At 39.0% G+C, this 22,014-nt stretch overlaps 1 protein-coding gene across 1 annotated transcript in view; it reads left to right on the plus strand.

Moving 5' to 3' along the window:
- Positions 1-13,944, plus strand: part of LOC127443125 (neuropilin-1a-like) — a 36,824-nt gene extending 22,880 nt beyond the window's left edge. The window contains exons 7-17 of the mRNA XM_051701649.1: positions 980-1,135; positions 1,391-1,535; positions 3,072-3,403; positions 3,825-3,969; positions 4,138-4,287; positions 6,067-6,111; positions 8,728-8,874; positions 8,982-9,316; positions 9,416-9,512; positions 12,226-12,270; positions 12,416-13,944. Of these exons, the coding sequence (XP_051557609.1) occupies positions 980-1,135; positions 1,391-1,535; positions 3,072-3,403; positions 3,825-3,969; positions 4,138-4,287; positions 6,067-6,111; positions 8,728-8,874; positions 8,982-9,316; positions 9,416-9,512; positions 12,226-12,270; positions 12,416-12,684 (1,866 nt within the window). The 3' untranslated portion in view covers positions 12,685-13,944. The remainder of the gene's footprint in view (positions 1-979; positions 1,136-1,390; positions 1,536-3,071; positions 3,404-3,824; positions 3,970-4,137; positions 4,288-6,066; positions 6,112-8,727; positions 8,875-8,981; positions 9,317-9,415; positions 9,513-12,225; positions 12,271-12,415) is intronic.
- The last annotated feature ends 8,070 nt before the right edge of the window (positions 13,945-22,014 follow it).

The following is a 22,014-nucleotide window of genomic DNA, read 5'->3' on the forward strand; positions in this document are numbered from 1 at the left end:
CAAAACAGTTGTAAATAATGTAGAAGCAACTAACAGAACTTCATTGAAGACAACACCTTACAAATGTAAGTTGAATGCTTTAACATCACCCCACGCTGTGTGAATATGTACGTTGTTTGAGATACAAGTGTTGAACTGAGGTTGGCTAATGTGCTAAAGCTAGCGTCACCACATTGCATGCGTTTGAAACGTCACTTCCGTCAGATGTTAAATGGTGAATGCTTTTGTGTAGTAAAAAAAAGTTAAGTGCTCCATTTGGGACAATACTACACTTTGAAAATTATTACACTACATGGCTGTGTGCATAGTGTACAGTGCATCATTTGGGACACAGCTAATGTTCTCAATGGAATACTACAGTATCTTACTACTTACTGTGGAGTATATACTCTATAATGGTGCCTATTATTTAAAAATAGAACAGTATGTGAAACAGTATTCAGTATGCAACACTAAACATTTTAAACTGTAGAATGCTAAAATTTTGTCACAGAACCTCACTACATTGGATGTTTAATTTTATGAGTTGTGTAAAGTTGTTACCTCAGAAGTAAACATGGTAATTTAATATTTTTAAATGTAATTTTGTGTGAACTTTTCGTAGTCCAATCAAGTAATGAGACAATAAGGAGATGTTAAAAATCAGTTGATTTTGCTTCCTGTTCATTTATCGCACTGGTAATGAAAGGTCAGTTGGAGCACACTGCACTGTAGTGTCCTCCGGTTTTATATTTTGGCAAATTTTTGGCAATGTAGTAGGTCATCCAGATATTTTATGCATATCAAAAAATTACATTCTGTACACAGTATAAACAGGGCATAAAAGAATAGTATGGCATTATGCTATTATGAACATACCCCAGTGTGTTCTGTTTAACTGCAAAACAACACATCTGCAAACACACACACAATTACACACACACACACGACAGAAAATGATAGCACTCTCTCATGATTTCTCACTATCTGTCTCTCTCAGGTGGACTTGGGTTTCCTGCGGTATGTGACTGCCATTGGAACACAGGGTGCCATATCGAAGGAAACTAAAAAAGCGTACTATGTCAAAACATACAGGATCAGTGTGAGCTCGAATGGAGAAGACTGGATCACCCTGAAAGACAAAACCAAACAGATGGTGAGGAATTCTTTTATTTTATTTTACACATTGTTTTATTATTACTCATTTCATATTTTTTGTTATCATTTTTACTGGCACCTTAATCTGTTATTGTTTTGTTATTTTATGCTTTAAAACAGTATAATAAACAGTATAACATGCACTTTAAAATTTAATACATTGAAATTTGGGGAACATTCACGTGGAGATTAGACAGTGAAGACAAGGACAAGATATATGTGATATACTATGTGTCGTCTCTCTTTTTCTCAGGTGTTCCATGGAAATCAAAATCCCACAGATGAGGTACATGCCAGACTGCCCAAGCCCACCCTCACCCGTTACCTACGGATACGACCTTTGACCTGGGAACAGGGCATCTGCATGCGTTTTGAGGTGTACGGTTGCAAAATATCAGGTATCCCTCTTTACCACAGGAGATTCAGCCATTATGTCACATTGAAATCCCAGCTGGTGATTGCTGGGGTTTATGGTACTTAGTCTACAGATTGTTTTTCATTATTCTCTGTATTTCACAATCTGGAGAATGTCATCCAAAAATATATTGTAATTTTGGAAACACTTTACAATAAGGTGCCATTCGTTAAGTAAGGGATAATGTACAGTCAGCTGGTTGTTATCGCACAATAAACCCTGACAAGGTGATCAGCCTGAAGCCTGAAGGGGTTTATTTTGCTATAACAACTGGCTGACGGTACATTATCCGTCAGGTACATTATCCAGTACATTATCCGTCATTCGCTTATTACACGGCTACTAACCAAATAAATAAATACATGGACATAAAATATTGATTTGCATTGAAATTCTGTAATTTTAAAAGAAAGAAATCGCAGAACAGCTGAAATCAATCTCCGGTTTGCATCAGAGTCCTGTTGGTGGTTTCTTTATGTGAAAATGATCGTCTGACTCCTCATTATATTTATATTTTCCGGTAAAAATACCTAAACACCATTAAAACAAGAAAAAAATTATGTGAGAAGCAAAATGGCGTAAGAAGTCTTGTTTAGAGAGAAATCTATCAAAATTTGGTGTAGTTTATACATATAACAAGAAAAAACTATTTGCCAATGGGGTAGGAATCATGTACTTGTTTTCCTTTTAAATCGAGTTTTTTTTTTCTTACTCCGTTGGCGAATAGTTTTTTCTTTTTATAAGCATAAACATTACCAAATTTTGTTTGATTTCTCTGATAACAAGACAAAACATCTTATGTCATTTTGCTTCTCAAATAAATGTTGTTTTATGTAATTGTTTTGAGAATGTTTAGATGTTTTATAAGAAAACAAGACAAAAATACTTATTTTTTGCAGTGCAGGTGGCAAGCTCCAAAAAGGACAAAATGAAACACAATATATTCCAAGTCTTCTAAAGCCATACAGTGATTTTGTGTGTGAAACAGATATTACATTTAAGGTGTTATTTACTAACAAGTTTGCACTCTGCCCTAGCTCTTAAGCCTTGTTCACACATCTGCACATTAAACCTGGTGCGTTCACAATATATGCAGGAATATCTTACAAATTACAAACTGAAGCACAGCACGCTGAACCCCATAAAGGAAGAAGACAGAGAAGATAATGAAAATATTAATATTGTGTGTGTTTGTGTGACGAGAGTATTTTCATTTTTGGTTGAACTATCCCTTTAACTCTTACCAATTAGCTCACTCTGTGTAAGAGTGACTCTGACCTGGTGATCATTAGACGATGACTCCCCACTTACAGAGTATATTATTCACTGACACCTGATACGGACATGAAGAGGTCTGACCTGTGTGTGTGTGTGTATGTGTGTGTGTATTTATTTTAATAAATCCTCACTATTTCTGACAAGAAGAGTCAGACAGGAAGTGGCCTGTCTGTTTCCTGTGGCTCACAATATTGGTGCTCTTTCATGGGGATTGCTTATAATTTCTCTTCCTCTCTCTCAGATGCTCCATGCTCCAGTATGTTGGGGATGGTATCGGGTCAGATCTCTGACTCGCAAATCTCAGTGTGGCCATCGGCAGAGAGGGGCTGGCTCCCTGAACAGGCTCGGCTGCTGACCGGGCGGACGGGTTGGGTGGTTGCTCACCCGCAGAGTCTGGGGAAGAACCACTCACTGGAATTAGATCTGGGAGCCCAGCGGATGGTAACAGGCCTCATCCTGCAGGGAGGAAAATACAGAGACGTGAATATTTTCATCAAACGCTTTAGAGTTACATACAGCAAAAATGGAATAGAATGGGCCTACATACAGGAGGAGAATAGCAACAAAGTGAAGGTGAGAAAGAGAGAGAGATTCCATGTGAACAGTAATATTCTTGAAAGGGGAAATGTTTAAAATTTTCAATGTTAAAAAAACTTTCTCCTAAACTAAATGTTGCGCCATCAAAACTGACTTCACGTCCCAACACAACAACATTGGTTTAACCAGTGGCGTGAGTTTGGGACTGGACAATCTGTTTGTTTGACTAATAATAGGAGGAGGAGTGTTTGGGAAACCTGTGTCGAAAAAATAATTTTTGCAATACCATTTGATGTCACTAGAGGCACTAAAGTTAATTACTTCACCTTTAAAATCAAAAAGAAGTAAAAGAAAACTAAACTTGCCATTTATCTTTCATTTATTATAATAATAAAAAAACATGTTGTAACAAGAAAATGAAAATGTTGTAGCAATCTCCTATTTTTCTTGTCTGTAGGTGTTTTGGGGGAATCAGAACCATGACACACCAGAAGTGCGCACATTTGATCCAGTGGTGATGCGTTTCCTTCGTGTCTATCCTGAGCGTGGCTCCACTGATGGCATGGGGTTAAGGCTGGAGGTTCTGGGATGTGATCTGTATGGTGAGTGACAGCCAAACCGACCAATCACAGAGCTTTGAAGAACTCAGGCTGCATAATCCAACTACAAATGATTCTAAAATGGTGTAGAAACTGTCAAATATTTGTGTACCTTGTGTACATTCTCTATTTTTCTCTCTCTTTCTTACACGTTTCTGTCTCTCTCTCCAGAGCCCACAACACCTCTCCCCTTTGCAACCACTATGGAAATTACAGCAGCTGCCGTTACTAGTGTATCAGGGAACATTCCAACAACTACCATCATTCCAACGACAACAGAGGGTTGCGATGATGAGGATAACTGCCATAGTGACCCAACAGGTTACACACACTCGTTCGCATTTTCCACAGCATGTCGGAGACTTGCCATTGATTTATATGTTTTAGTTTAAAAATGAAGTGTGCAATTTACGCGCCACTTAGGTTGCATTAGAAATGGTTTCACAAATACTCCCCCTGGCTTCCATTGGTCAGACAAACTGATAGCCCCGCCCCAAACTCACACCTTTGGTTTAGCGTTGGGCTGTTCGGGATGCTCGAATAAACATGTTAAGAGCAGCAGTGTTTACACTTTTTGGGGAAATAAGCCTACAATGACTAACTTATAGTAGGCTCGGTTCCATAACAAAATATCTGAGGGTGCTTCTAGTAGGGTGCTCTATAATTAAAGAGAAGAAGGTTATTCAGTTTTGAGTGTGCTTAGCAATCACCTCAGGTGCCCCAGTAGAACTGGGCCTGATTTATAGTTTATTTTAATCTCTGCATATTAAAGGGATAGTTTATCCAAAAATCATTTACTCAACCTCATGCCATCCCAGATGTGTATGACTTTCTTTCTTCTGCTGAACACAAATGAAGGTTTGTTAGAAGAATATCTCAGCTCTGTAGGTCCATACAATGCAAGTGAATGGTGGTCAGAATACTGAAGGTCCAAAAAGCAGATAAAAGGCAGCATAAAAGTAATCTATATGACTCCAGTGGTTAAAATCTATATCTTCAGAAGGGATATGTTAGGTGTGGGTTAGAAACAGATCAATATTTTAGTCTTTTTTTTTCTATAAATCTCCACTTTCACATCTGAATGTGTTGCCTGTTTAGTTTCACTTTCACATCTGAAAGTGAAAGTGAAAGTGGAGATTTATAGTAATTAAAAAAAAAAGGACCAAATACTGTTGTTTCTTACCAGACCAATCATATTGCTTCTGAAGAGATGTGTTAACTCAGTGGAGTCTAATGGATTACTTTTATGCTGCTTTTATCTGCTTTTTGGACCTTCAGATTTCTGGCCATCATTCACTTGCATTGTATGGACCTACAGAGCTAAGATATTCTTTTAAAAACCTTTGTGTGTTCAGCAGAAGATACAAAGTCATACACATCTGGGATGGCATGAGGGTGAGTAAATGATGAGAGAATTTTCATTTTTGGGAGAACTATCCCTTTAAGCTGGGATAGGAGAAAGTATTTTAACATCAAATAAATCATTCACATACTAAATACTGTACCCTAACACTACCACTAAATCTACCCCTTAAAGAAACCTTCTGCCAGTTTAACATTTTAAATAAGAAATAATAATTAGTCCCTTTATTACGCTGTTTTCATCGTGGGGAACATTGAGAGGTCTCCAACATGTAGGCGATTTTCGATATTACTTTCACTTGGAGACATCTGGTCCTCACAAAGAAAGCAAAACCTTGTCTACACACAAACATTAAAACAGCAAACCAGTGGCAGACTATGACCCAAAAGGTTACAAACACCCACAGTTAAACAGTGATGACCCAGAATGTTACATAAACACAGCAAAACAGTGGTATTGCTACACCCATTCATGCACACACAAAGATGCAGACTATGACTTATCAGACGACCTATACTTACTTTCTTTCTTTCTTTCTTTCTTTCTTTCTATCTTCCTCGACCCCCCTGTCCCAGTTTGAGACTTAAAAACAATTGGTCATCCTTATTCAGACACAACAGGAAACACACACACAAACATACAAAACATGTAAATAGACAAAATACAAATACAGTGACCTTTCTAATACCCTTGAGCTTCGATTTTGAAAGCATATTCTGTATTTTTGTTTTCAATAGACACTGTAGTGGCAGAGCCGTTTCTGGAGATGGAGTCAGTACCTGGTGAGAAACAATTCACACACATTCACACACACACATGCCATTCTCAATATAATAGAGAGCTGTTTTAATAATGCTTGATCTCTTTCTGGATTGGCATGCTTATGATCTTGTTTCTATGTGGGTTTTTCCATTCAAACTAGAAATACTAGCATATAAGAGAGTCTCTACTGCCACCAAGTGTTGTTCATCTGAATTACAATTTAGAATCTCCAGCCGTTGAAATTTGTTAACAAACCTAAATGCTTCGTGCAAGGTTACAAACACACTAATGGCAGACAGTCCATTATTTTTTCTGACATAGCATGGATTAATGCAACATATAACGGTAACATGCTAAACAAGATTCTACTCGGAGAATGCCAAACTGCTGAAAACAGATTTGATTCCAAAAAAAAAAAAGTAGTTTTCTCTATAGGATTATAAGGGAGTCAGATACTTTCCAGTTCAACTCTCTGAAGTAACCTGAGATTAAAGGGATAGTTCACACAAAAATGAAAACATTTATCTCATAATTTACTCCTCTTCATGCCATCCCAGATGTGTATGACTTTCTTTATTCTGCTGAACACAAACAAAGATTTTTAGAAGAATAGCTCAACACTGTAGGTCCACAAAATGCAAGTATATGGTGGCCAAAAGTTTGAAGGTCCAAAAACCACATAAAGTCAGCATAAAAGTAATCCATACAACTCCAGTAGTTTAATACATATCTTCAGAAGCTAAGATATGATAGGTGTGGGTGAGAAACAGATAAATAGTGAAGTCCTTTTTACTATAAATCTAAATCACATTCTTTTTATTTTGTTTTTAGCAATTTGCATTTTTTGTGCATATCGCCACCTACTGGGCGGGGGGAGAATTTGTAATAAACAGGACATAAATATTGATCTGTTTCTCACCCACACCTATCATATCGCTTCTATAGATATGGATTTAACCACTAGAGTCTTATGTATTGCTTTTATGCTGCCTTTGTGTTCTTTTTGTACCTTCAAAGTTCTGGCCACCATTCACTTGCACTGTATGGACCTACAGAGCTAAGATATTCTTCTAAAAATCTTTGTTTGTTTTCAGCAGAAGAAAGAAAGTCATACACATCTGGGATGGCATGAAGGTGAGTAAATGATGAGAGAATTGTCTTTTTTGGGTGAACTATCCCTTAAGGTCAACTTTAAGGGGAACTTAAGGTGAATAGCAACTGTCCAGTTCATATAACACCTACAACCTTTTGGTTACCAGCCTAGAGCTTTAACTACCACAAGTTAAAGCACAAGAAGCATAGAATGTGTTTAGCACCATAATTTATACACTTATGAGCCAAAACATTATGACCACCTGCCTAATATGCTGTTGGTCCTCAACGTGCTGCCAAAACAGCACCAATCTGCTGAGGCATGGACTCTACAAGACCCCTGAAGGTGTCATGTGGTATCTGGCACCAAGACATTAGCAGCAGATCCTTCAAGTCCTGTAAGTTGCGAGGTGGAGCTGCCGTGGATCTGACTTTTTTGTCCAGCACATCCCACAAATGCTCAGTCGGATTGAGATCTGGGGAATTTGGGGCCAGGGCAACACCTTGAATGCTTCATCATGTTCCTCAAACCATTCCCGAATAATATGTGCAGTGTGGCAGGGAACATTATCCTGCTGAAAGAGGCCACTGTCATCGGGAAATACCGTTTCCATGAAGGGGTGTACCTGGTCTGCAACAATGTTTAGGTAGGTGGCACGTGTCAAATTGATGTCCACATGAATGGCCGGACCCAGGGTTTCCCAGCAGAACATTGCCCAGGGCATCACACTCCCTCCACCGGCTTGTCGTCTTCCCACAGTGCATCCTGGTGCATTCACTTCCCCAGGTAAACAGTGCACATGTACACGGCCATCCACTTGATGTAAAAGTAAATGGGACTCATCAAACCAGGCGACCTTCTTCCACTGCTCCAAGGTCCAGTTCCCATTGTAGGTGCTTTCGACGGTGTACAGGAGTCATCATGGGCACTCTAACCGGTCTGTGGCTACGCAGCCCCATACGCAGCAGGGTGTGATGCACTGTGTGTTGTGACACATTCCTTCCGTAATCATCATTAAAATTTTCTGTGACTTGTGCCACATTAGACCTTCCGCCGGTTTGGACCAGACAGGATAGCATTCGTTGCCCTCGCGCATCGACAACTTTTGGACACCCAACACCCTGTCGCCGCTTTGTGATTTGTCCCTCCTCGGACCACTGTCAGTAGGTACTTACCACTGCTGACCAGGAGCACCCCACAAGCCTTGGCATTTTAGAGATGTTCTGACCCAGCAGTCTGGCCATAGCAATTTGGCCCTTGTCAAAGTTGCTCAGGTCTTTAATCCTTCCCATTTCTTCTGCATACAACACGTTGACTACGAAAACTGATTGTTTGCTTACCATCTAATCTATCCAGACCTTGACATGTGGCTTTGTTAGGAGATTATCAATGTTATTCGCTTCACCTGTGAAGCGAATAACTGTTATAATGTTTTGGCTCATCGGTGTACATAATGTAGCTAACTTGAGCACACAAAGTGGGTTAATGTAAATTCACTATGAAGGACTGTAAACTTGGCTCAGTGTTTTGTTTTTCTGTTTAGCATACATCTGGTTTGCATGTGACTTTGGGTGGACTGATAACCCCTCCTACTGTGGGTGGAGTCAAGACAGTGGAGAAGGAGCTGAATGGCACATAAAGAATAATAGCAAACATGCTGATCGCAATTTACCTAACCTGGACCACACAGGTGAGAGCTGGCCTGATCATACACTTGTCGATCAGACAAGCCATGTAGAGCATGAAATATTACATATATGTTATTATAAGTTCCTATATGAACCTTTTCTGTTTTAGGGATGCCTCACAACTTCATTTACACTGCTTCCAACACCAACACACAGAGGAAGACTGAAATGATGACAGAAGAAGAGTTGGCAAGGAAAGGAAGTGTAGCAAGACTGGCCAGTTTGCCTGTCACGGCCCCAGATTCAGACCTGTGCATGTCCTTCTGGTACCACTTCACTGAGAAACACACTGGAACACTTTATATCAAACAAAGGATAGAGCGAGAAGGGGAAGAGGGGGTTAGAGAAGACACTGAGCATCTGATACGTTTTGTAAATGGGCAGATGAAAAGCAGATGGAGGGAAGCGAGAGTTCTGATTCCCAGTGCCGACAAATCTTATCAGGTACTGATGATGACCTTACTTCAATTTATCTCTATGAAATTTAATTTGAACACTATGAACATGATATAAACTCTCTTTCTCTGACTGTGTGTGTGTTAGGTGATTATCGAGGCTCAAGTGGATCCTACAGAATCTGGTTATATCTCACTGGATGATATAAAAATACTGGATGAAGTGGATCCAGATGAATGCATGGGTATGTTAAGCCCCACTTCTTTCATTTCTGGCCCCTCCCCCTCTATGTTGGCCTGCCTATAATGTGACATCACGCAGCAGGCAACCACGTTTCCAGATTCTTTTGAGCAGCAGATTTCAATGGTGGATATGAGCATAGCTGCAGTTTTAATAATCTTTTGAACATTACATAATGTAATAATGTGTGTTAATATAAATGAAAGTTAATATAAATGGATATCTATAATTTACGGTGAAGAAATAGTGTAGGTTCTTTCTGAGCTATCGGCAAAACAAGTTTTAACTTGGTTCAACAGGCCTATATGATTATGTCGGACAGGTTGATGAATACACATCCTCACATGCTTAACACACTTCTATACCCTGAGAAATGTGGCATATAAAAATGAAAACTAGCATGAAACATGTTATATGCGTCTTCACTACTTAAATTATTGATCCACATACAGTAAATACAAATATTTCACTTCAGCATCATCATATTCAATATTCAGACGTAATAACAGCCAGTTTTGATGGAACAAGTTATTTACTACAGTCAAAATAAATGCAAAGACATGATTTTAGAAGTATTACATTATTATTTTTATTCACATATCCTTTCACAAACAGCCTATCCATTCCGATGGTGGAGACGAGGTCTCGTTCGTCCCATTAGATCTTACATGGTGGTATGAGATCATTGTTAGATCATATTTGACCTCATATCTGTCACAGAGATTGCACTTTGGAAAATAAAAACAGCCGTTTGTGGAAATCTCCAATAATATGTAGAAAACTGGTTGTTTCAACTCCACAAACAGCAGTTTTGGGGCATTTTCAGCTCAAACTGACCAAAGTCCCCATTGAACTCGGTTCTTCTCTGCAGTGCCAAAGGAACTTGGCCGGAAGAGTGGGAGCCAACATTTTGTTTGTAAAAAGTAACTTTATCTATTAGAATACTATTAGCAGATTTTCAGCCCACAACCTTCATCAATGTTCCTGTCCTGTATTTTCCACATCAAAGAACAACTTCAATCCATTCCTTCATATTCTGAATAATAATCCACCCATCAATAGAGCACAACAGGGCCCACCCACTTTTTCAGCAGTCTTTGCTCTGGAAGTATTTTTCCCATTAATTTTTTCCATAAGCATTTAATAAAATCCTTCATAAAAGAGTTATAAACCATGAACCAAACCAACCAGCTCTGAGGTGAATCAGACTTTAGTTTGAAACAAAAAGGCTTCTCCACAGGCATTTCAAATAATTCTTCAAAGCCATTTGATTTAAAGCAATAAGAGAAATGGGAAAAAACGACAAAGATACAAAAATGTGTACTTTCTTATTCTAGGCTATTTAGGCATTAGCTAACGTTAGCTTGGGGATTTCTAGTTTACTTGCTTTTAAGTCCTTTTGAAAGACCTGGTTTACACCTGGTATTGCGATGCGTCTCGGGTGATCCAGTCACATGTGGTCAGGCGAGACACATCACTGTTTACACCTGGTCGATAAATGCGTCTCCTCTGACTACTTGTGTTCAGATTTGAAAAGGAGGGTCTCTGATTTAATGATGACATACATCAATCACTATGTTACTGCATGATTTTAAAGTGCAACAAAGTCTGAAAAGACAAAGCGCGGGGAAAAAAACGGCACGCTGTTTCTCCCAGATGCAGCTGAAATTTAATCTAAGCACAAACACAACATTTCGAGCAGAATTATCTGTTATTTTAGTGGATTTCTTGTATTAACCGGAGCTTCAGTTGTTTGTGCTTCTCATCTGTGTCACTGCATGTTGATATCAGATGCACTGAAGAAAATTCTTGAAGTTTTCATGCTTGTGTATGTATCCGCTTTTTAAAATGTTTCGATAGGACGGTTATTTCCTTTTAAAGCAGCTCGTAAACGGCAACGTTTAAACTCTTGTTTAAGCGCTGTGGTTGAATGACTGGTGAGGGGTTGTGCTTTGCAGCTGTCCTGGATGCAATCAGGACGGATTAGTGTTTACACCTCAAATGTGATGTGGTCACAAGCGTTTTTGACCACATTCATTTATAGTTTTTGTGATCCGATCACAAAACGTTTTAGACCCCGGATCACATGAAACGCATCTTAATGCAAGGTGTAAATGGGGTTTATAGCACTCGTAGAAGCCCGACACCTTGTAAACACAACAGTTTCCAGGTTGACTGAGAAAAACCTGGGACCGGATTCACGAAACATTCTTGAAAATATAATTCTCCTTAACTACTGTTTTCTTCTTATTTTCTAACTTAAGAAAAAAAAAAGTTACAAATATTTTGTATTCCTGAAGATTTCTTAAGATCTATCTAAATCTAGACAGACACTCTCTTACAAACTTCTTATAATTTATTACAAAAACAATCTTAATTTGTATTTTTTATTTTTTTCATAAATCTTGCCCCTGTACACTTGCCCCTGTAAACTTTACACATTTTTGTGTAAAATATGCATTGGATGGTCTGTGTCCTATCTGAAACTAAACTACAGAAACTTTATTTATGTTATTGCAAAAAAAAAAACGAAAAAAAAAAAAAAACTTTTTTTATTTATGGAGATTCTGAATGGGATTTTTACTTCTGGAACCTTACTGTTATAGTCCGTACAGCAGAATTTATCCCTGATTGTGTGTGTGTGTGTGTGTGTGTGTGTGTGTGTGTGTGTGTGTGTGTGTGTGTGTGTGTGTGTGTGTGTGTTTGTGTGTTTTCAGACCCAGAGGATACAGACGTTGATGAGAATGAAGTTGATGAGAACGGTAAGACTGATATTTCACTCAGATGTGTTATATTAAGACAGCAATATACACCTTGTTGGCTCGCAATATTGTGACATAATATCATTAAGCTTTTTTAAATATACTCTGTAGTTTTTGCTCACACACTCTGTCTCTCTCTGTGTAGTGACCTGTGAGGGGACTGAAAACACCCTGTGGAGTTTTGGACGCGGCTCCATGCTGAAGAGCTTAGATCCCATCCTGATCACCATCATCGTGATGAGCGCAGTGGGGGTTCTGCTGGGCGCTGTGTGTGGGGTGTTATTCTACTGCGCATGCACTCACAATGCAAACAGAAACCTCTCCGCACTGGAGAACTACAACTTTGAGCTGGTGGATGGAGTCAAACTAAAGAAAGAAAAACTCAGTGCACAGAAATCTTACTTAGAGGCATGAGGAATGCTGGACAATGTTGAAGGAACGTTTTTAGAATGCTCTTCACAAAGTTAAGACTGAGTCGCTTTGTTCTCAGGATGTGCAGGAAGAGGGACTGGCCTCTAGATGGCGTTATGTATAGATTGTACAGCCAGATGATTATTGTCTACTTGTTTGTTTGTACATTTGTTGCTGGTGTTGAGACCAAGACAAAAATATGTATCCTCTAACACAGTTGGACATTTTTTCTACAAGCCCCCTCATAAGGCAGAGCTGTACACAACTGGGTTTTCAGTGTTATTGTGCTCTTGTGTGTATGTGTGTGTGCTTGGATATATGTGTTTGTTCAGTTGGTAACTCACACTTTATTCCAGTGGTGCCTTTAAATGTGTTTTCGTTGCCTTTTCACACATGTGTTGACCCCACACCCTCCACCTCGACCCCCTCTACACAGACAGTCGTTTGCTTTTGAGCACAAACTGTTCTCTTACCAGACACGGGCTGCTCACTAACCCACTATAAATCAGAAGTCAATGTCTAAATGTGAAAAACAGTGAGTGTGCTCCATTGTCACTTGTTCCTCCAACACAGCCCACAAAATATTAAATGCACCATTAGAGTAAATACAGCTTTTCTAATAAAAAGTGACCCTAAAAATATTTGAACAGTTAAAGAAACACTTAAAAATGTATGAATGACATCATTGCATTAGATAACAAATTATCAAACTAAGTTTTATTTAATTTTTTCAAGAACGGTAGCACAAGCACATTTTTTAAAGCAAAATATCACAAAAAGAGGTTAGGTTTTCCATTATAAAACAGTATATATATGCTGTTAAAAACTGAGACAAAAAAGTATTTGGTCATTTTCTGGTTGTCAAACATTAGTGAAACATGTTCATAGTTAATGTAATTGCAAAAAATAACAAAAAAGAGTAAACTTAGAAATGTTCTAGGAAAATTAGTTTGCAGATAATTCCTATTTTGTTACCTAATGCAATGAAATTCCTATATAAATATGTTACGTGGAGTAGTATGGGTGGGAAAACTTAAAAGGAATATTCCGGGTTCAATACAAGTTAAGCTCAATCGACAGCATTTGTGGCATAATTTTGATTACCACAAAAAATAATTTTGACTTGTACCTCCTTTTCTTAAAAAAAAAACAGTGTTACAGTGAGGCACTTACAATGGAAGTGAATGGGGTCCATTTTTGGAGGGTTTAAAGGCAGAAATGTGAAACTTATAATTTTATAAAAGCACTTACATTAATTCTTCTGTAAAAAAAAATATATATATATATATATATATATATATATATATATATATATATATATATATATATATATATATATATTATTTGAGCTGTAAAGTTGTTTCAATCATAATTTTTACAGTCGTTTTAGGGTTTGTTGACATTACATTGTCATGGCAGCAAAGTTATACAATTATCTATAACTTTACACAGAAAAGGTTAGTAAGTGATTTTATCACACTTAAATCATGTTAATACACATATTGTTTGTCTTGAGGCTATACTTTCAAAACAGTGTGTATTGGCCCCATTCACTTCCATTGTAAGTGCCTCACTCGAACCCAGAATTTTTGCTTTTTTTTTTTTTTTTTTTTTTTTTAAAGAAAAGGAGGGGCAAGTCAAAATTAATTTGTGTGGTAATCAATATTATCCCACAAATACTGTTGATTGAGCTTAACTTGTATTGAACCCAGAATATTCCTTAAATTTTTATTATGGGACATTTTTAACACTCCTTGTAGCTGCTCATCCAACTTGTCTTGATTTTTGTGCTGCCATGGTATAGTGTATCATCAAAATGGCTGCGGATCATCTGTGAAAAAGTGGCAGGAGCCAGTAGGACCCCTTCTGATTAGGAGCCGCTTGAGGAGACACACTCTGGGAACCAGGACTAAAACAAATTAAACATTTAGGAAATAAAGAGTGCTAATGTAGGAGCATCTCCCCAAAGAAACTGATTTCATCCACAGTCCGTGCTCTTGAGCATTAGCAACAGAACCAAGAAGAGAAGATGACACATTTGCTGAAAAAGGGATCTGGGTCTATTTCACACATTCTGCAGAAATGCGGTTTCCATCAACAGCTGTGAGGAGATGGTAGAAACCTTTGTAAACTTGTGTAATTTTGCACTGAGAATTAAATGAACCATTTAGATAGTAATAAAAGTGGCAACTACTTTAAATCATAAGAAAAAAACAACTCTCGGTGTTATAACTCACACTTTTTAAGTGCTATTTAAAATGAAATGGTATTTTTCTTAAATGTAACAGTTTCTGTGATGGTTTTTTTTTTTTTTTTTTTTTTTTTTTTTAAGTGTCCTGAGAAACTTTCACAAAAAGCTCAAAATTTAAATGTTATGAAGTCCAATCTGTCTGACAGTTCTGTGATAAACAGAAGAAAAAAAAAACAAAGACTGAATACGTATGTCGCATTAGCAGCAAGACAACTAATTTAACCAATCAGCTGTCCGCATCAACAATACGTTAACTAATTTAACCAATCAGATGTCAAGACTTTCTCAATGACATTCCAAAGTGCAAAGTTAATAAAGTTTTTATTATGTTTGTTTGTTTAAAATACTTGTTTACATGTAGTGAAACGTTTTCTGTGTTTGTGGTATAAACACTGTCTTTTGATTGCTCCTTTAGCCTATTTGTTTTCTAGTTTCACTAAACATTTGCAGGTGCAACTCTCTACTTAAATGAATATTCCGCGTTCAATACAAGTTAAGCTTAATCGACAGCATTTGTGTCATAATGCTGATTAACAAAAAAAAAAAAAAAGAAGAAGAAGCAAAAAAATCAAGGTTATGGGTTATTGTGGTGGCTCAGTGGTTAAGGTGCTGGGTTATTGATCAGAAGGTCAGGGGTTCAAGCCCCAGAACCACCAAGATGCCACTGTTGGGCCCCTGAGCAAGGCCCTTGACCCAATCTGATCCTGGGGTGCTATATCATGGCTGACTCTGCACTCTGCCCCCCCAGCTTGGCTGGGATATGTGGAAAAAAAGAATTTCACTGCAAATGTGTATTAATTATATTGGATATAACATTTTAGCAAGCGATTTATTGCACTCAAATTATGTTAACACGCAGTATTACATTTTGTGGCAATACAATTTTCACAGTGAACTCGATTACTGAAAGCTTACAGAAATCATTAAGTTATCCATCTCTTCATATTGTCACATCTCCAAGCGGCAGACATAATTGCTTTGGAAAGCAAATGGTAACGTTGACTGTTTTGTCATGGTAACACGGTTGCCAAAACATGAGGGTACTGTGGTGGGGTTTCACATCCAAACCACTATTTCTACACTTCTGCCTACAAACCACTGAGCTTGTGTGTGGTGTGTGTATGTGTGTGTGCGTTTGCACATTAGTTCTATATTGAGAACATGTGACTGCTGTGCCACTTAAAGATGCTGGTTTTGTTAAACCCCATATTTCAGCTTGCTCTGAATCAAGGGCTTAGGTTTGGTTTGAAATTTAGTAGGGACAAATATTAAGGATAATATTCAAAATGTTGGTATTAAAAAAATGCGAGAAAGTCAGTCTGGTAATATAGGCAAAATAACATTATTACCTCATATAACAAGTCTAATTTCTTCGATTAAAATAAAAAAAAATTCTCTGTCCCGCAATATGAAATATAAGCCTTTTTAAAAAAGAATTTCTAAAGAATAAACAAATTAAGAACTGGCCCCTATGGCTGTATGGTTAGCAGTTAAAATGTGATATGCCATAAACTGATAATGTGACACCGATATGCGATAAACCTAAGATTAATGGGTCAAAATCAAATGTTACCTTTTTCGAGAAGATTTATCTTGAGAAATATCCAAGGGGTATGATTATCCAGCATTAAACAAAATCTTGGAAATCTTGACAAAGGGTAGGGTAATTTAACAATTTACATGTGCAAAATGTCATCTCAAGATAAACAAATTGTGGGAAGAATGGAGCATTGATGTTTTCCCCCACTTTCTGCTTTCCAACTCTACTCACTCCCACATAATCTTTTCTCATTCTGATTATTTATGTTCTTGCACTTTTATCTGAAAAAGTAGGCCTCCTGAACAAAGTCACAACTGTTCAAATTTCAAATTTGTCTTCCTCAAGAGGGCACTTACGGGCCGAAAAGCAGAATCCTCCATTGGGCTGCATACCAAACTCAGGAAATGTTTGACCTAGACATAAAAACATTTGTGCACGAAAAGTATGCTTGTTTAAATCTATAAATTTCAAGGATAGGTCGTAAAATACCAATGGAAATCCACCCGTGTAATCTCCAGAAAATGTTACAAACGACTGTGATTGGTGCATCCTGAAAAGCGCAGAGAAAAGTAACAGCTTCCACGTGACAATACCATCTATGCGCTGCTTCAGAAGAGGTAGGAGGTAAGACCAATTAAGGGATTCTGTAATTGGGATTCTTACTAGTGCAGTTGTGATGAGTAATGCTGGTAACATTAAAAGATAATCTAGACTTTTCAGATAAGAAGTTGTACCGAGCTGAACGTCTCTGGTTAATCACATAACCTTGGTTCCCTGAGATTAAGGAAACGAGACATTGCATTTGAACGCTATGGGGAAAATCCCTTTTCCACAACCTAGTTGAAGCCCTTTTATCATAACGGCAATCTTGTGATTGGCAATGATGTTTGAGCTCCGGCCCTTTAGGCGCCCATTTGCCCTATCTAAGCAGGCGCTCAAACATCATTTCTTCCAAATTTCTGACTGAAGAACAAGAACGTGTCGCTTGTTCCTCAAAACTCTGTCGTAGTAGTGCGGCCAAGTTTTGCAATGTCTCGTTCCCTTCATCTCAGGGAACCGAGGTTACGTGAGTAACCGGAGGCGTTCCCTATCGATTCAGTTAACTCAACATTACATTTGAACACTATGGGGAACGGTGTCCCATCACGCCGCACCACGTAGCGTCATACCCTACATTTACCAGGGTAGAAACACTTAGAAGAATGTGTATATGAGGTCACGGCTCTTCGGGCGGTGACTTATATGTCTTCAAGTGTGTATGAAAATGAATAACCCCACATGGTGAAAATCAGATGGAAAGTTAATCTTAATATGAGGATCTATATGAGTCATATAATACAGAGAGAATAATTAACCCCTTCATAACCAGAGGTAGGGAGGTAGATTTTATTCTATTGGAAGTGATTGTGATTTCTAGTGGGTGTAAACTGGATAGCGGGCTACCCAGGTGGCTGTATTAAAATTATAACAGGTAGCCCGCCTGCTTTTTAACACACTGAGAAATGTTCGGTAACACACGCCAAACGACCACGTAATGCGCGGGTGGGCACCAGGTTTCACGCGTGTGTAAAGGAGAGCTGCTGTTTATAAGACGGGAGCATTTTGTGTAGAGTGTGGGTTGATTTTTCTCTGAGATGCCCAGAAGTGCACCACGCGATGGCGAAATGCGGGTGGGCGCAGATAATGGGCACAGATAGCTGCCGCTTATCACATGGCAGCTTCTCACTCAGAGCGTGTCACTCATAGGTGCACAGCGCTAATAGTGTAAAGGCTCGAGCGAGCTAACAATAGACACCAATTACCTGCGGTCATCACAGCGATTAAGTTTCGTTGGAGAGAAGAAAGAGCTTTTTCAGCCATCAGCGCACATCGAGCAGCCGCTACGAGGTACGCGTGCTATTCGAGCAATGCAAGGAAGCGTTGCAATAAAAACGGACTCGTTCCCGGCGAGAATAACGGGGAAGTGCGAGTCGAAACATAATAGAAAAAGTCAGGAGCTCTAGATTCCTATAAACGCTATACTTCCAGGGGGATTCTTCCCACTGGGGATTGACAGTGCTATCACAGTACAAAGACGCTAAAATATGCCTGAGGACGGCAGCCCCTCCGATCTGGGCGCGCGACAGGTCTCAGTAAGCTCCGTGTGAACCTCAGGGAAAAACTATACTGCTTTCCGAACCACGGTCTTTTGACGGCAGACAGTGTGCAGGAATCATTCATTCAGACGAGAATTTTCCAGCTCGACCGCCCGCACAATGACACGGAGTAACTCGTATAAATGGCCAGTGTGTGCTCCTCACCCTCATTGGGGGGAGGGACAGCAACATCCTCCATGGACCATTCTCCAATGCTGCGAGGGACACGGCATCATTATCATCGTCAGACCCGCCGAATACGACAACACCGTGCTCATTTATAGAGGGCCAGAGGTCGTCACATGCGTTCTGCACTGGCCATGACGCAGCATGGGAAGACTGAGGGGCTCGTGGGGCTTGCGCCAGCACGAGATCCTCCTCGGGTTCTTCCATCTCTACCTCGCGGCCCCACCGTGATTCCTCATGTGGTGCCTCGAGACTTAACACAGAGGAAGCGGTCGGGAGGGCGCGGGAGGTGGAATCGTCCCTCAGAACGAGGGCGACACTAGAGCGGAGCGTCTTGAGACTCATGTCCTCACAGTGAGGGCAGTCTCTCCCCATGAGAGCTGCTTCGGTGTGGGCGACCCAGACAGCGAACGCAGCTCTCATGTTGGTCTGACAGAACGATGTGTCTGAACACTTGCGATGCGACATCTTTAAAAAGACGCATACACACAAGCGGCTCTTTTATGTGTGTTTTACGTCACTTGGACGGAATATTACATATATACATATATTTATCAAAGGATACAACTCCTGCCTGTATGCTGTGGGAAGCGAGTATGTCTCGCTGAGCGAAGAACCCAATCCAGCAGCGAGGCGGAGAGAATTCTTCAACGGAACACTAGCGGGGGCAGGTGAATCTTCGCTGGTGAATCTTCGCTGGACTCAGGCGAAGAACGTCCTGATGCATCTGCAGGGAATCCCATCCGCTGAAGGGTGTCAGTCGACGGTGAAGAGTGGGCTGATCAATATGAGATGATCCGTCATAGTCAAGACGAGACAATGTCAGTCTTAAAGGAAGAAATTCTAAAGAAATTATGTTTGAGAGGCCACTTATATAGGGCAAATGTGCACTTAAAGGGGCGGAGCTCAAACATCATTGCCAATCACATTGCCGTTATGATACAAGGGCTTCAACTAGGTTGTGGAAAAGGGATTTTCCCCATAATGTTCAAATGCAATATCAAGTGAACTGAATCGACAGGAAACTGGATTTGTTCGTGACAGTAAACAAAGGAGCTCCCTGTCTGTGAAACTCCTTAGACGCCTGTTTCTACAATCAGGACATTGTCTGTTACAGTCGTGACTATAATAAGATACAGATTAAACAGAAAAATATAAATGTAACTTGTGAGTTTTAATTTTATTGAGAGAGAAATGTAGTGTTTTGCGATTGTTTGCATCTATGTACTATGATACATACTTTATTTTCTTTTGTAATTGTATTTTTTATTTTTTTTTGTGCTTGATGTATTTTTATGTATGTATGTTTGTTTGCAACGTTTGAGGATCTCTTATCACATAGTAGCCTATAAATACTGGCTCGCTCGTTAGGGAACAGGTAAAAATTGAGATTTTTCTGCAAGGCAAAAAAGAAAAATCAGTTAATCTGGTCTGAAACAAAGTAAGCCCAAGCTGACTGGGTTATGATAACACAGAACTGTACACCACATGACACTTATGGTTTAAAAAGAGAGGTGATGCGTCTGTGCTGTTTTTCAACTGTTTTTCTTTTAAACAGTCACTAGTCATATGGATTTGAAATTTCCCTTTTTTTCAGCCTCTCTTGCAGAAATGCTATGTTTTTAAAACACAGTGTGAAAAAATCTTAAGAAACCATTTGTTGTGCCACATCTTGCTGTTTTTCAGCCTCCTGCACGGGAACACTGCATTTTTAAGATGCTGTCATGTAAAGAAAAGTTCAGTTTTAAAAAAAATGTGTCTCTAGAAACCAGCGTTCTTTGCCATTTGTTGTGCTACGTCTAGCCTTTTTAACGGAATAGTTCGACCAAAAATGAAGATTCTCTCATCATTTACTCATTCTCATACCATCAGGGATGTGTATTACTTTGTATTACTAAGAATATCTCAGTTCTGTAGGTTCATGCAATGCAGGTCCATAGGGTCCAAAACTTTGAAGCTCAAAAAGCACGTAAAGGCAGCATAAAAGTAATCCATACGACTCTAGTGGTTTTACCCTTTCGCATGTATGGTCAAACTGGTGAAATTAGGATCCTAGGCTGGGCCCAGAGGCATACAATCCAGCTGGTGCGATCTGCATTTGTGCTGCTGTTTACCAGCAAAGAGGGACTAAAGCAATTTTCATAATGAATCAGCTGCTCAAATAGTCTTTTCAACATCACAGTATCTTTCTTTTTTATGTTAAAAACATTCAGTCACTAAATAAAAGTTAGATAAAAATCACTGTCAGAGCTGACAGTTTTGATGCAATGATGCAGCACTATTTTCTGATGTCAAACAAAGAATGTATAAACTAGTTAGTCCACACGAGCCTTCTCCCAGTTCTCACGTCACTCGTTCTCACCACTTTCAGTGCAACAAAATGGAAGGGCTAGTTTTTTTTTTAGAACCATCTGTGCTTCCATTTTGCATTTGCAATGGAAACAATATGGCGGCAGGCATATCCTGCCATCGCGTTAGCGATCGCCTCTTATCTATCATAATCAATCATTATAAACATCTAAAAATCACATTAAATGTTTGATAATATATAATCTGTCCTCCAGTGCATCTGTTAAGGTGACATTTTTTTTTATTTATTACAGAGCGCATTAAATAACTCGCACTGGAGTATAAGTCAGTACAGGAAAAACTCGCATGTGAAAGGGTTAATCCATGTCTTCAGAATGATATGATAGGTGTGGGTGAGAAACAGATCAACATTTAAGTCCTTTTTTTTATACATTTTCCTTACTGCCCAGTAGCTATGTATGCACAAAGAATGTGAATCACCCAAAACAAAAGAAGAGCATTTAGGAGGGCTGTTTGAAAGGAAAGATTCGTAATAAAAAATAAAATAAAAAAAAGGACTTAAAAATGTATCTGTTTCTCACCCACTCCTATCATATCGCTTCTGAAGATATGGATTTAACAACTGAGTCGTATGGATTACTTTTATGATGCTTTTATATGCTTTATAAGTTTTGGAGATATTCTTCTAAAAATCTTAGTTTGTGTTCAGCAGAAGAAAGAAAGTCATACACATCTGGGATGGCATGAGGGTGAGTAAATAATGAGAGAATTTTCATTTTTGTGTGAACTATTCCGCAAGAACGCGTTTGGTGTGAACAGCCCCTGTTAGTCGCGTCGCACAATTGCAGTTTGGATGGGGTGTAAACATTACTTCCTGTGGGCGGAGGAAGGGAGAGGCTGGCACTGCAATC

Source organism: Myxocyprinus asiaticus, chromosome 6, assembly GCF_019703515.2.
Source record: "Myxocyprinus asiaticus isolate MX2 ecotype Aquarium Trade chromosome 6, UBuf_Myxa_2, whole genome shotgun sequence".
Taxonomy (NCBI): Eukaryota; Metazoa; Chordata; class Actinopteri; order Cypriniformes; family Catostomidae; genus Myxocyprinus; species Myxocyprinus asiaticus.